The sequence below is a fragment of the Sapajus apella genome, unplaced genomic scaffold, assembly GCF_009761245.1.
Source record: "Sapajus apella isolate SASKATOON/1434 unplaced genomic scaffold, GSC_monkey_1.0 scaffold1553, whole genome shotgun sequence".
Taxonomy (NCBI): domain Eukaryota; kingdom Metazoa; phylum Chordata; class Mammalia; order Primates; family Cebidae; genus Sapajus; species Sapajus apella.
In genome coordinates, this window is record NW_022438479.1 from 2,186 (window position 1) to 14,273 (window position 12,088).

The following is a 12,088-nucleotide window of genomic DNA, read 5'->3' on the forward strand; positions in this document are numbered from 1 at the left end:
GCAGTTGGAGATCAGGAAGAGATTCTTTCTTATAAATAAGAGAAATTTTTGGAGAAACACACTCATTCCCAAAATAACGTATTCCCATATTAAGGTCTAGAAATGGTTCAAGTTGCCCCTGAGACATTCAAATGTGGGTTCAAAATGACATGTGTGTCCTGGGGAAGCTTGTTACCCAGTGAGGGAGGCTCTCTCAACACAGAGTTCAGGGATGTGTTGGGGACGCATGGCTTCTAACAGGATTATGGATTGAACCTTCAGCTTCTACAACTGTGTCGTCCATGTGTCATATATTTGCTCTTTCTCATACTGGGTCAGGAATTGGGCTATTAAATAGCATCCTTCATAAGTATGCAAATAACTGAGGTGAATATAGAGATCTCTGTGACTGAGAGCATCACCCAACAACCACACCCCTCCTCGAGAGAAGCCTCTAGAGCACAGCTCCTCACCATGGACTGGACCTGGAGGATCCTCTTCTTGGTGGCAGCGGCACCAGGTAAGGGGCTCCCCAGTCCCAGGGCAGAGGAAGAAACCAGGGCAGTCAAGTGAGACTTCACTCACTCCTGTCTCTTCTCCACAGGTGCCCACTCCCAGGTGCAGCTGGTGCAATCTGGGGCTGAAGTGAAGAAGCCTGGGTCCTCAGTGAAGGTCTCCTGCAAGGCTTCTGGATACACCTTTACCAGCTACTATATGCACTGGGTGCGACAGGCCCCTGGACAAGGGCTCGAGTGGGTGGGAGTGATCTACCCTAGTAGTGGTGGCACAAACTACACACAGAAGTTCCAGGGCAGAGTCACCATAACCAGGGACACATCCACAAGCACAGCCTACATGGAGCTGAGCAGCCTGAGATCTGAGGATACAGCCGTGTATTACTGTGCGAAAGACACACAGTGTGAAAACAACATCCTGAGAGTGTCAGAAACCCCAGGGAGGGGGCAGCAGCACTGAATTTGAGATTACAGGGCTAACAACCTTTAAAGTTGTTTAGAAAATGGGCTAAGCAATTGAGGAACATGAGTAATAGAAACATGTATGCACACTACACAGGAAATATTTCTTTCAAAGGTGGCTGCATATGCAAGATTGTCAGAATGGTAAAGGCAACAATCAATCAAGCTGATGGAAAGTTTCCCATGGAGACTTTGGCAGACTTAAGTTTTAAAATCAGATAGATAAATAATTGGAGCTCAATTGCTTATAACATGACTAAGACTAAATATCATTCCTAAAAACTGGCCAAAAAGTATTCCAAAATGTCTCTGCCACCCTTTTTACATGAAATGTATCAAAAAGTAGTTTCAAGACCACAGCAAAATTGAACAGAAGGTGCAGAGAGCTCCCCTGTGCCCCTCTTCATATATGCACAGCCTGCCCCACTATAACTGTCCTGCTCCAGAGTCATAAATATGTTAGAAAGAATGAGCTTACATGGACAGATCGTTTCTTTTCTCTTCTAGCTGTTCCTTGGCATACCAAGCTTAAATTATCTTGAAGTACCACAGGTGTTTGAAGTGGGTTACTGGGAATGATGCCAGTTATAGGAAAAGTGGGTGGGGCTATTTCTATTAGGAGTCCTCCTTAGAGGATTCATAAAATGTGTATTTCCTATAGGTTCTGTAATTTCTGTCCCTTCTCAGAGGTTAAGGTCCCAAAGTGCTTAGAGGTAGATCCATGTCTATGGAAAGCCAGCAAGTTCTGGTGAATCCCATCAGGAATGTTCTTCAATGAGAAGTGGAGACCATGGCCATGAGGCACATCAGGTATGGTTCTCTATAGTTCCATTAGATTCACTGTAACGTTTCGTGGGTGTTTCTGTGTGAGTCCCTTTTACAGAAAATAAAAACACATGCATGCATTGCAGGCAGAAGCAATAGTTTCCATTCAGAAAATGGGAGGTAAATAGAAGTAACCCTCTCCTGGGCGGGCACTGGTCCCCCTTGTGGGATGTACACTAGCCAGAGAAATGAGCCCGATTGGTCTTGGAGGGTGAGAGACCCACTGGGGTCACTGGCTACGGAAATGCCTTGTTCTCCAGCTGAGTGAGTCCACCTGCTTGCTTGTTGGTGTCAACCCCATGGTGGGTACACTCTGTAAGATGACAAGTTGCACACAAACCTTCTATCAATTTTCAATTACTACACACTCAAAACAACCTGCATTCCAGAAAGGATAGGTGTCTGCAGGGATAAGCAGAACTTAAGTATTTTTTTAAATAGGGAAGACACTGCCAAATGCCATGTTTAAGGAAGGTTAACTCAGAAATGTTGACTAAGTGACTGAAGGGCAGTGGTGGATGAGATGGTGTGGTGGCTTCAGGGCTGCACATGAGGAGGGCTCCCTTCCCCATGCAGGCTTTTCTTCCAGGAACTGCACCAGGAGTTCACAGAAGATTAGGGAAAATTCTGAAGACATCATTCTTTGGTGCTGACTAGAGAGCAAGTATAAGCTATGGGGAGAAAACCCAGGTAAAGTATTACATTTGTTAATAGAAACTATTTCTGAAACCTTGTGGAGGTCGTGACATAAGCCATCATTAGCTCTGAACAAACATTTAAACCTTCCTTCCATGGGGGAATTCAGTTATGCTGCATCTGTTCTTTTACGGACAATATCCCCCAACCCCTCTGTATTTCCTGCACATCCCCTGCTCTCTGTGGGACAAGTTCTCATCAGTGAAATGTGGTTGATGTAGTGACGTCTTCACTTTTCTCATTGTATGAGTCAGGATTCTCTAGAGGGACAGAACTAATAGGATAGATGCACACATTTGAAGGGGAGTTTATTAAGGAGTATTGACTCACACCATCACAGGTCAAGTCCCTTAATGGGCCATCTGCAAGCTGAGGAGCAAGGAAGCCAGTCCGAGTCCCACAAGCTCAAAAGTTGGGAAGCCAACAGTGCAGCCTTCATTCTGTGGCCAAAGGCTGAAGAGCCCCTGGCAAACCGCTGGTGTGAGCCCAAGAGTGAAAAAGCTGAAGAACTTGGATTATAATGTTTCATGGCAAGAAGCATCCGGCATGGTAGAAAAATGAAAGCCGAAGACTCAGCAAGTCTAGTTCTTCCATCCTGTATCAGAGCATGGTTGGAGTGATTGAATTGACAACTCCCCTGGAGAACCATCTTAAAAACCACTTCTCTCATTTCCCAGGAAGGTATAGCCCATCCATTCTCTCTTCCTAGCAATATGGAAAAGGGTGAATACTGAATACACCAAGTGTCACCTGGTTTTGCAAGTTTGTGATTTCATCCCTTTCGAAATCCTTATATGAGCAGACCACGTACAAATTTCTTTTTTACTGAAATGATCAGCATTTTGGACATTAAATATAATTAAACTTCATACACAATTCAGCACAAGGTTCTCAGAGTTTGTGTCCTCAGGTATCACTCTAAACATACATAACTTGTTTATTTATTTGTTTTATTTTCTGGAATCTCTACTTGGCATCTTCCTCATAACCATTATTTTTGTTACTTCTACTAATGATTGATTGTTAAATTTAAAATTTATAGGTACTTCGTTTTTTTTTTACATATTCAGGAAATGGGATAAAATGAATGTAAAATAAAATAAAAATAAATAAAATAATATTTAAAATAAAGGAGCCATTAAAAAATCTGGAGACAACATATGCTGGAGAGGATGTGGAGAAATAGGAACACTTTTCCACTATTGGTGGGAATGCAAATTAGTTCAACCATTGTGGAAGACAGTGTGGCGATTTCTCAAGGACCTAGAAATAGAAATGCCATTTGACCCAGCAATCCCATTACTGGGTATATACCCAAAGAATTATAATTTGTTCTATTATAAAGACACATGCACATGTATGTTCATTGGGGTACTGTTTACAATAGCAAAGACCTGCAACAAACCCAAATGTCCATCATCAATAGACTGGATAAAGAAAATGTGGCACATATATACCATGGAATACTATGCAGACCTCAAAAGTGATGAGTTCATGTTCTTCATGGGGCATAGATGAATCTGGAAACCATCATTATCTGCAAACTGACACAAGAACAGAAAACCAAACACCACATGTTATTACCCATAGGCGGGTGTTGAACAATGAGAACACCTTGGACACAGGGAGGGGAGCATCACACACTGGGGTCAGTATGGGGGGCTAAGGGAGGTACAGTGGGAGTGGGGAGGGTGGGGAGAGATAATGAGGGGAGAAATACCAGATATAGGTGATGAGGAGATGAAGGCAGCAAACCACCTTGCCATGTATGTACCTATGCCAAAATCCTGCATGATCTGCAGATCTGCACATGTACCCCAGAACCTAAAGTACATTAAAAAAATTAATCAATAAATAATAATTAAAAAATAAAGGAGCCAGCAGCTGAAAGTAACGAAAATCTATTCTTGTGGATCAGACGGTGTGGAGAACTCATAGTACAACATCCTCTGCAGGCTAATCATTGCTTCTACTCAAGTTCCAGGGTCCTCCCTCTTTATTTCAGAGCTTTCCCTTACATGTGCAATGAAGGCTGAGTTTACATTCCTCCCAACAGACAGTCCTAGCATCTCAAACTGGGCCTGAGCTGATAGTGATGGATATCACATTTGTCTAACAAAATAATGACACCTTGTAATGTTACCCACCTGTGAATGAAGACAATTTGAATAATGTAAATAAAGTCCAAACTTGATAGGTAGTCATTTATACTTAGAAGGATTGACTGTTATCTCTACATGTGTGTGTTCTTTTATCACATAGAAGTTACTAGTGCACTGTCCAAGTTCCTGAATATTTCATTTCTTAGCCTGAAATACTATACAATATGTTCCAACATGAAGGAAAGCAGCTGTTGTTTCAGGATAGGAGATGTGATTATGGAATGTGAGCATGGGATCCAGCAGACATTCCTCTTTCACGTTTGTGCAGAAACAGAAACCTCGGTAGAACAGTGAAAGGATTTACTTCAGTCTCCACATTCTGATGTGAGATTTACACAAGATGTTTTCTGCCACTGTTTTATAATAAAAAACATAATCTAGAAAAAAGTCCATTTTGAGGACAATACTATCCTCCAGGGAGTTGTGAATTCCCTGCAACAGTGAGAATTATAGTGCCTTGTGGTCAGGAGCTACAACACCTGGGTATGGAAACCGATGGGCAAAAATATCAGGTTTTCTTGCCACATTTATGATGAAAATTTGAAGAATATTTATTTTCATCTCCATCATCCTAGGCTTTGATGGACTGGAAGTCCTGGTACATAAGAAGGAATGTGTCCACAGTGGAAACAGAATTAGGACCATAAAATGAGTATTCTACTGGAGTCCCCATGCTGCTGGACCAGCTGACCAGGAAAGCGTTGTAAGAGCTGCAGTGTTTATTGAAACTGTCCTATTTTCAACTACATTTGAAGCTGCCAAGAGAACAGAGATACATTGATCTAGCCTAGCGAGACTGAATTTATTTCCTTCAAAACAAGGTAAACAATTGCATCAACTGATATGCAGGTGATAATCAAGTAGTCGAAGACAAAGCCACTCAGTGTTTCAGGTGTGGATTATCCCAAAAGTCACGCAACATATGAGAACCTGAACTCTGGAGTCCTGGCCATCTCTGAGAAGAATCTAGAAGGTGGGCTGAGCCTCTACCACAGTATGATATCCATGGAGACAGGGGATGGCGGCTGTCTCAATCCTGTGACTACAGAATAGCCTTAGTATGAGTCTGTGTGTACTTGGATCGTTGTGTGTGTGAGCTTGTGTGTGTCTGTATTTTATTTTAAAGTGAGTAATTTAGTTTGAGATTGTTAGACTGTGTCTTTGAGGGAGTGTGTGAGAGATTGTGCATGCCTGTGTCTGTGAGTTAGTTTGTAAAAGTGTATGTTATATTGAATGTGTGTGAGTGAGCCCTTCAGTATCTGATTCTATTACTTTGCATGAACATGATTTTTTTGAGGGAGTGTGTGTATCAAACTTTCATAAATGTGATTGATTGAATGCTTGTGTGTGCAGGGCTGTTTGAGTGTGAATGTGTTACTTGCATTCCTTGGTGAGTGTGTGCCCCTGTGTGTGTTTGTGTAGGTGAGTCATTACCTGTGACTCTATGTGTGACGGTGTTGAGTGTGTGTGAGTGTGTGAGCATGTTTATGTGCATGTGGAGTGTCGTTATGCATGCTTTTAGAGACTCATCTCTTCACATCAGTTTCCTGTGTCTGAAAATACCAGATATGTTTGAGCCCTTAGAATCAAAGGCATAGTTATTACTTAGGATAGGTCCTTAATAAAATTAACAACTCTTTTCTCACCAAAAATCAGAAAGGCAAAACTCACTGGAATGGCATATCAAAAGTGCTAATAGACACTGTCAAACGAAAATTCCATACTAGCAAGAACACCTGCAAAAGTGAAGGAGAATTCAAGATAATAGAAATTAACAAAAGCCACAGAGTCATCAAAACCACCAATTCCTAATGATAAATACTAAATAGAGTCCTACAGGCTGAAATGAAAAAAGAGTGGAGGATAATTAAAAATCTTTCACCTATAAAGAACAACAACAAGAAAAGAATCCCAGTAAAGTAATCACATTTGTGTAAGGAAAGCCAATACGATTTTATTTTTGTCTAGAGTCTCATGTTCTATTCATTTATTATTTAAGACAAATGGATATATGAGTAATGATAAATTCGAATAATGTGCCTATAATTTATGGAGATAAGGTTAATTATAAATTTGAATAATGTGCATGTAATTTATAATGTACTAATATGTAACAACACAGTACACAAAAATGGAGAACTGCAGAGAAGCAGAACTGTATGCTCTACTGAAGCTAAGGTAATCATAATTTAAATTACTTTGTTGTAAATTTGCATTACCAATTGTAACGTCCAGGTTAGCCACACAAAAATTAAGTAAAAGTAAAACAACAAAACAAAACAACAACAACAATACACATCAGCAGGACAGCTGATTAAATGTGCTTGACATTTTCCAACCCCTTATGAAATAACCACAAAAATGAATAAACAGCTAAGACTAGACTGGTATGTTGAAGGGAGAGACCAAGAGGACAGCAGGGGAGAGGAGAGGTCCTTGTGGTTATTAGAAGCCCAGTAGGGCTGTGTGAAGTCACCCTGTCTCTGCAGCTTCCTACTTGAAGGCTCACATTGACACAGAATCATGTGGGATTATCCCTGGTCAGAAAAGTTACGTAGAAGAACCTTTCTTGGGGGTTTGGATTGCCCCACTGTAATCACACATATTAGGAATTCTTTTTTATTTTCTAAATATATATTTTATTGCATTTTATGTTTTGGGCTACATGTGAAGAACATGCAAGATTGTTGCATAGGTACATACATGGCAATGTGGTTTGCTGCCTTTCTCCCCATCACCTATATCTGGCATTTCTCCCCATATTATCCCTCCCCAACTCCCCACCCCCTACTGTCCCTCCCCTAGTTCCCCCCACACCCCAGTGTGTGAAGCTCCCCTCCCTGTGTCCATGTGTTCTCATTGTTCAATTCTTACTACAAAATAATTCCACAGTCCTTGCAAACCCTGAGCTCAATTTGGAGTGCTGGAAGGAATTCATGCAGCTGTATTACACCAGATTAGGAGCAAAATCTATACTCCCTGGCCACCACTCATCCCTTTAGCCAAATTGCTGCAGCCTGGCACAACCTTGAGACCAGAGACACTTCTGGAGGGTGCCCTTCTTTTGGGTCAGCAGTCATTCCTGTTTCGAAACTGGCCCTCTGTTTCCATTCCATAAAACACAAGTGGCTGACGCCACAATATTGGCTGCACAAAGACTAGACTCAAGATCACCTTTGACTCTGGTGTTGCCCAGCAGAAAACCAACCTGTGAACAGACCAATAAATCACAACCTTGAAGCTGTACTAAAGGGTCTCCCAGAGAAGAAAAAACCCAGGACTCAATGGCTTCATTGCTGTTATGAAAAACATTTAAAGTAGAAATAATACCTATCCTCCTCAAAATAATTTTTAAAAAAAGAGAAGGGCGTACTTTAAACTTGCATATGAGGCCAGTATTGCCCTAATATGAAAACCAGACAAAGACATTAATAAAGAACTACAGGCCAATAGCTCTGATCACTATAGATGCAAAAATCCTCAAGGAAATCTTAGCAAACAGAATTCAACAACACATTAAAAAAACTCCTTCGTCATGACCAAGCACAGTTTGTCCCAGTGATGCAAGGAGGGTCCAGCATATGCAAATCAGTCACTGTGACACGTCACATCAACAGACGGAAGGACAAGAGACATAAGAACAGGCCTCACCTTGTCCTCCTCATACCAAGTCTCCCACAGCTGGTCCTCTTGGTCAGTCCTGCTGTACTTGGTGTCCCGTGATTCTTCTCCGAGATCCAGATACACTGGGCTTCTACTTACCTGCAGTCTCTCTGCTCCTTGGACGTGGAGATCCTGTAACCTCAGAAGAGGATGCCTCATCATGGTTCCCATGGCCAATGCAAACAATTCCTACAACAGGCTCATGTGTTTCCCTGTAGGAAATTGAAAGAGTATTTGGAGACTAGTGTGTGTGTGTGTGTGTGTGTGTGTGTGTGTGTGTGATACAAAAGTTGTCCTCAGGCATGCTAAGATGTTGTTATAAATTTGAAATACCAATTGTAATGTCCAGGTTAGCTTTAAAAATTTAAGTAAAAGAAAAAAAAAAGTCAGCAGGACATGGGTGATATGGTCACTCAAGACTACTGTTGGGTCTCCAGGAATAGAAGTCTGTAACAGGATAAGATGATGAGCAAAGAAGGAAAACCTGGGGAGTAGCAGGGAGGGGACAAGCAGGGGTGACTCAACCAAGCAGGGAAACCACAGAGTGGTTTTAATAAAGCTGCTACAAAAATAAATCTATTGTCTAAGAAAGAGAAAGAAAAAGATGAATACTGGCACTTGACTAATCATGGACTCCTGAAGGCACACACATGTGAACACTGATTTTATATTTTATATTTCAGATAAACACTAGAAAAGGCAAAATCACATAAAGTAGTTATCATAGGTGGGACATCCTGAAACCTCCCTAGACACGTCCCACACTGCCCTGGACCAGTGTATCAGGGGAGAAGTTTCTTCCAGTAATTGGAGACACAGGCACAGATGGGACTAACTCTGTCCAGATGTGTGATATTGGACACATTGCACAACTGCACTGTTCTGTGTATAATTTATCTTTTCTAAACATGCAACATTGACATTTGAATTAAAGATATTTGGCAATTATGTAATAGTAAAATAAATGATACCTGTTAAGTGATTATCGACACACAACCACATAATCTGAAGTTATATTTTCCCAAGAGATTGGATTACCGCCAATGTTTTCCAGGACACTCTCATTGGCTCTAGGCACTGCCCTCTCCTCAGCTGCCCTACCCCAGAGCTTGCTTTGTAGCAGGAGACATGCAAATAGGGCTCTCCCTCAGCTCATAAAAACCAGCCCAGCTCTGACCCTGAAGCTCTAGGAAAGGAGCCCAGCCCCAGAATTCTCAGGTGTTTCTATTCAGTGATCAGCACTGAACACAGAGAACTCACCATGGAGTTTGGGCTGAGCTGGCTTTTTCTTTTTACTATTATAAAAGGTGATTTATGGAGAACTAGAGATTTTGAGTGTGAGTGGACATGAGTGAGACAAACAGTGGATATGTGTGGCAGTTAATGACAAAGGTGTCTCTGTGTTTGCAGGTGTCCAGTGTGCGGTGCCGCTGGTGGAGTCTGGGGGAGGCTTGGTACAGCCTTGGGGGTCCCAGAGACTCTGCTGTGCAGCCTCTGGATTCACCTTCAGGAACTTCTGGATGTACTGGGTCCACCAGGCTCCGGGGAAGGTGCTGGAGTGGGTTGGAGAAATTAATCCCTATGGGGATAGAACAAACTACAAAGACTCCGTGAAGGGCCAATTCACCATCTCCAGAGACAATTCCAAGAACACGCTTTATCTGCAAATGAACAGCCTTAAAACCGAGGACACAGCCGTCCATTAATGTACTAGAGACACAGTGAGTGGAGGTCAGTGTGAGCCCAGACACAAACCTCCCTGCAGGGGCGCATGGGGCCACCAGGGGGCGCCCACTGAGGACAGGACAGCTTCCAGGAGCATGTGCAGGGGGAGGTTTCCTGTCTCAGCTGCAGAAGGCTGACTTGTTTTTGCAGGACTATGGAGTCTTACGAGGTTGAGATATTTTAATATACTTATTTATAATAATTTTTAATTATTTGTGCTTTAGTAATTTTTAAATTTATAGGTGGGGCATTTAAAAAATACATATGCCTTCAAGAAATAATTTTTCCTAATAATTTGCACTTATTCTTCTAGAGTTTTATTAACAACTGTTGATAACAGCAACTACATAGCTATGGGGACATAAATTTCCATCTATAGACATATGTGTAAATACACAAACTTATGAATACATCTGCAGTCTTTAATATTTAATCTTATTATAAAATAACTATGAAATATGTCCCAAAGAATAAAACTTAATGATTAACAAAATTTAAATTATAGTAATTCATAACTGATTTCAGCCATTCTCTATAGTTTACATAAATTGATGTCTATTTGTAAGTTTAAACATAGTCTACTGGTTAAAATAGCCAAGAACAAATTTCAAATGTTCTTGTCACACACACACACACACACACACAAATAAGGATTGGAGGTGATATATGTGTCAATTGGTTCAATTCAATTATTCCATATTGCATTCATAAATCATAATATAGCTTTGTACCCTATACAGTCAAAATTCCTCAATTTTCAATGAAATTTTAACCACATATTTTAAAATTCATCCTAGGTCATGAATTTTTCTCCCTGTCCAGGTGTGATTAGATTGTCCTGAGAAACTCATTCACCCTGCTGCCTCCTGAAGGCTTCATTATTCTTTTATCTCTTAGAATTATTTTTTCCAGAGCACACGCCCAGGCAGCCCCACAGATTGGAGCAGTGCCAGAGCTGAGGCTGGTGTGCAGGGGCTGCAGCATGTGCCTCAGAGGGAGCCAGAGAGGCTGGGTCACAGTGGCCGCCAGAGCACTGCTGGAGTTGGGAGAACAGCCCAACTTCACCCGAGCCCAAGTCTTCCAGATTGATCCCAACATCAAGAACTGGATCCTGCGAGCAAGCAGCAGTCGCCGTTTCCTCCTTCTATGACGTCACAAGGAACCGCTATCGTATCATCAGCGTGGGCGGAGCCAAGGTGACCATCAACAGCACAATCGCACCAAATACGACCTTCCCCAAAACGCCACAGAAGTCTGGGCAGGGGGCCGACAGCAGAGCCCACACGGTGTTTGGTTTGGGGTTTTCCTCTGAGCAGCAGCTGGAAACGTTTGCAGAGAAATTCCAGGAGCTGAAAGCAGCTGCCGAGATGCCCAAAGACAAGGCCCAGGAGAAAACCGAGAGCTGGAGTCATGGTTCCGAATGATCTGGGCGTGAAGCCCCATCTTCTGCTGCGGCATCCAGTGTCAAGGGCGGCGATGAAAAGGCCTTTCCACCGCTGCAGCCGACACGCACCGGAAGTCTGAGAAGGACGCGCTGAGATCTCCGTGACGCAGAGCGCGGCCGCCGAGCAGAAGTGGGAGCTGCAGCCGCAGCCCCTGAGGAGAGCCACGCCCCGCGGACCACGGCGCTGCGGGAGGCGGCGGCCAGCGCGGAGCCGGGGAAGAGGCCGGGACACCCACAGGGAGGAGGAGGAGAACACGCAGCTCAAGAGGAGGATGGAGGGGCTGGAGGCGGAGCTCCGAGAACAGGGGACGGAGCTGAAAGGTCTCCGAAAACGAAGTGAAATCCTCAGCTCCTGTCAGAGCGCGGCTGTGTCTGAGAAGCTCCAGGCGGCCGAGAGAGAATGAAAACCCGGAAGTCAGAGGGCGCTCCCTAAAGACAGACACTGAGGCGAGCAAACGCCCACAGCGCCACCTGGAGGTGGAGGCGAACAGCTTCCGGACCTGCTGCACCGGAAGTTGGATGCCCGGCCCGACTTCCGCCCAGACCTCGCCATCCCCAGCACTGATAACTAGGGCTGGCGAGGCCTGGGCCCGCCCGTGAGTCCCACACGTGTGTGC

At 43.2% G+C, this 12,088-nt stretch overlaps 1 protein-coding gene and 1 pseudogene across 1 annotated transcript; both read left to right on the forward strand.

The window, feature by feature from the left end:
- Positions 1-336: 336 nt before the first annotated feature.
- LOC116546865 lies at positions 337-10,008 on the forward strand. Its single transcript, XM_032272989.1, has 4 exons — positions 337-499; positions 584-896; positions 9,473-9,609; positions 9,713-10,008. The coding sequence occupies exons 1-4, from the start codon at positions 352-354 to the stop codon at positions 10,006-10,008; spliced, it is 894 nt and encodes a 297-aa protein (XP_032128880.1). The 5' UTR covers positions 337-351.
- Positions 10,009-10,968: 960 nt separating this feature from the next.
- On the forward strand, positions 10,969-12,082 carry LOC116546864 (annotated as a pseudogene).
- The last annotated feature ends 6 nt before the right edge of the window (positions 12,083-12,088 follow it).

What these genes read in the sequence shown, in the direction of transcription:
- LOC116546865 (XM_032272989.1), top strand. Translation starts at nt 352, where the DNA reads ATGCAAATAACTGAGGTGAATATAGAGATCTCTGTGACTGAGAGCATC. An exon ending in TACTGTGCGAAAGACACACA is followed by an intron (nt 897 to 9,472) that starts GTGTGAAAACAA and finishes AAACCAGCCCAG; the next exon opens with CTCTGACCCTGAAGCTCTAG. An exon ending in TCTTTTTACTATTATAAAAG is followed by an intron (nt 9,610 to 9,712) that starts GTGATTTATGGA and finishes CTGTGTTTGCAG; the next exon opens with GTGTCCAGTGTGCGGTGCCG.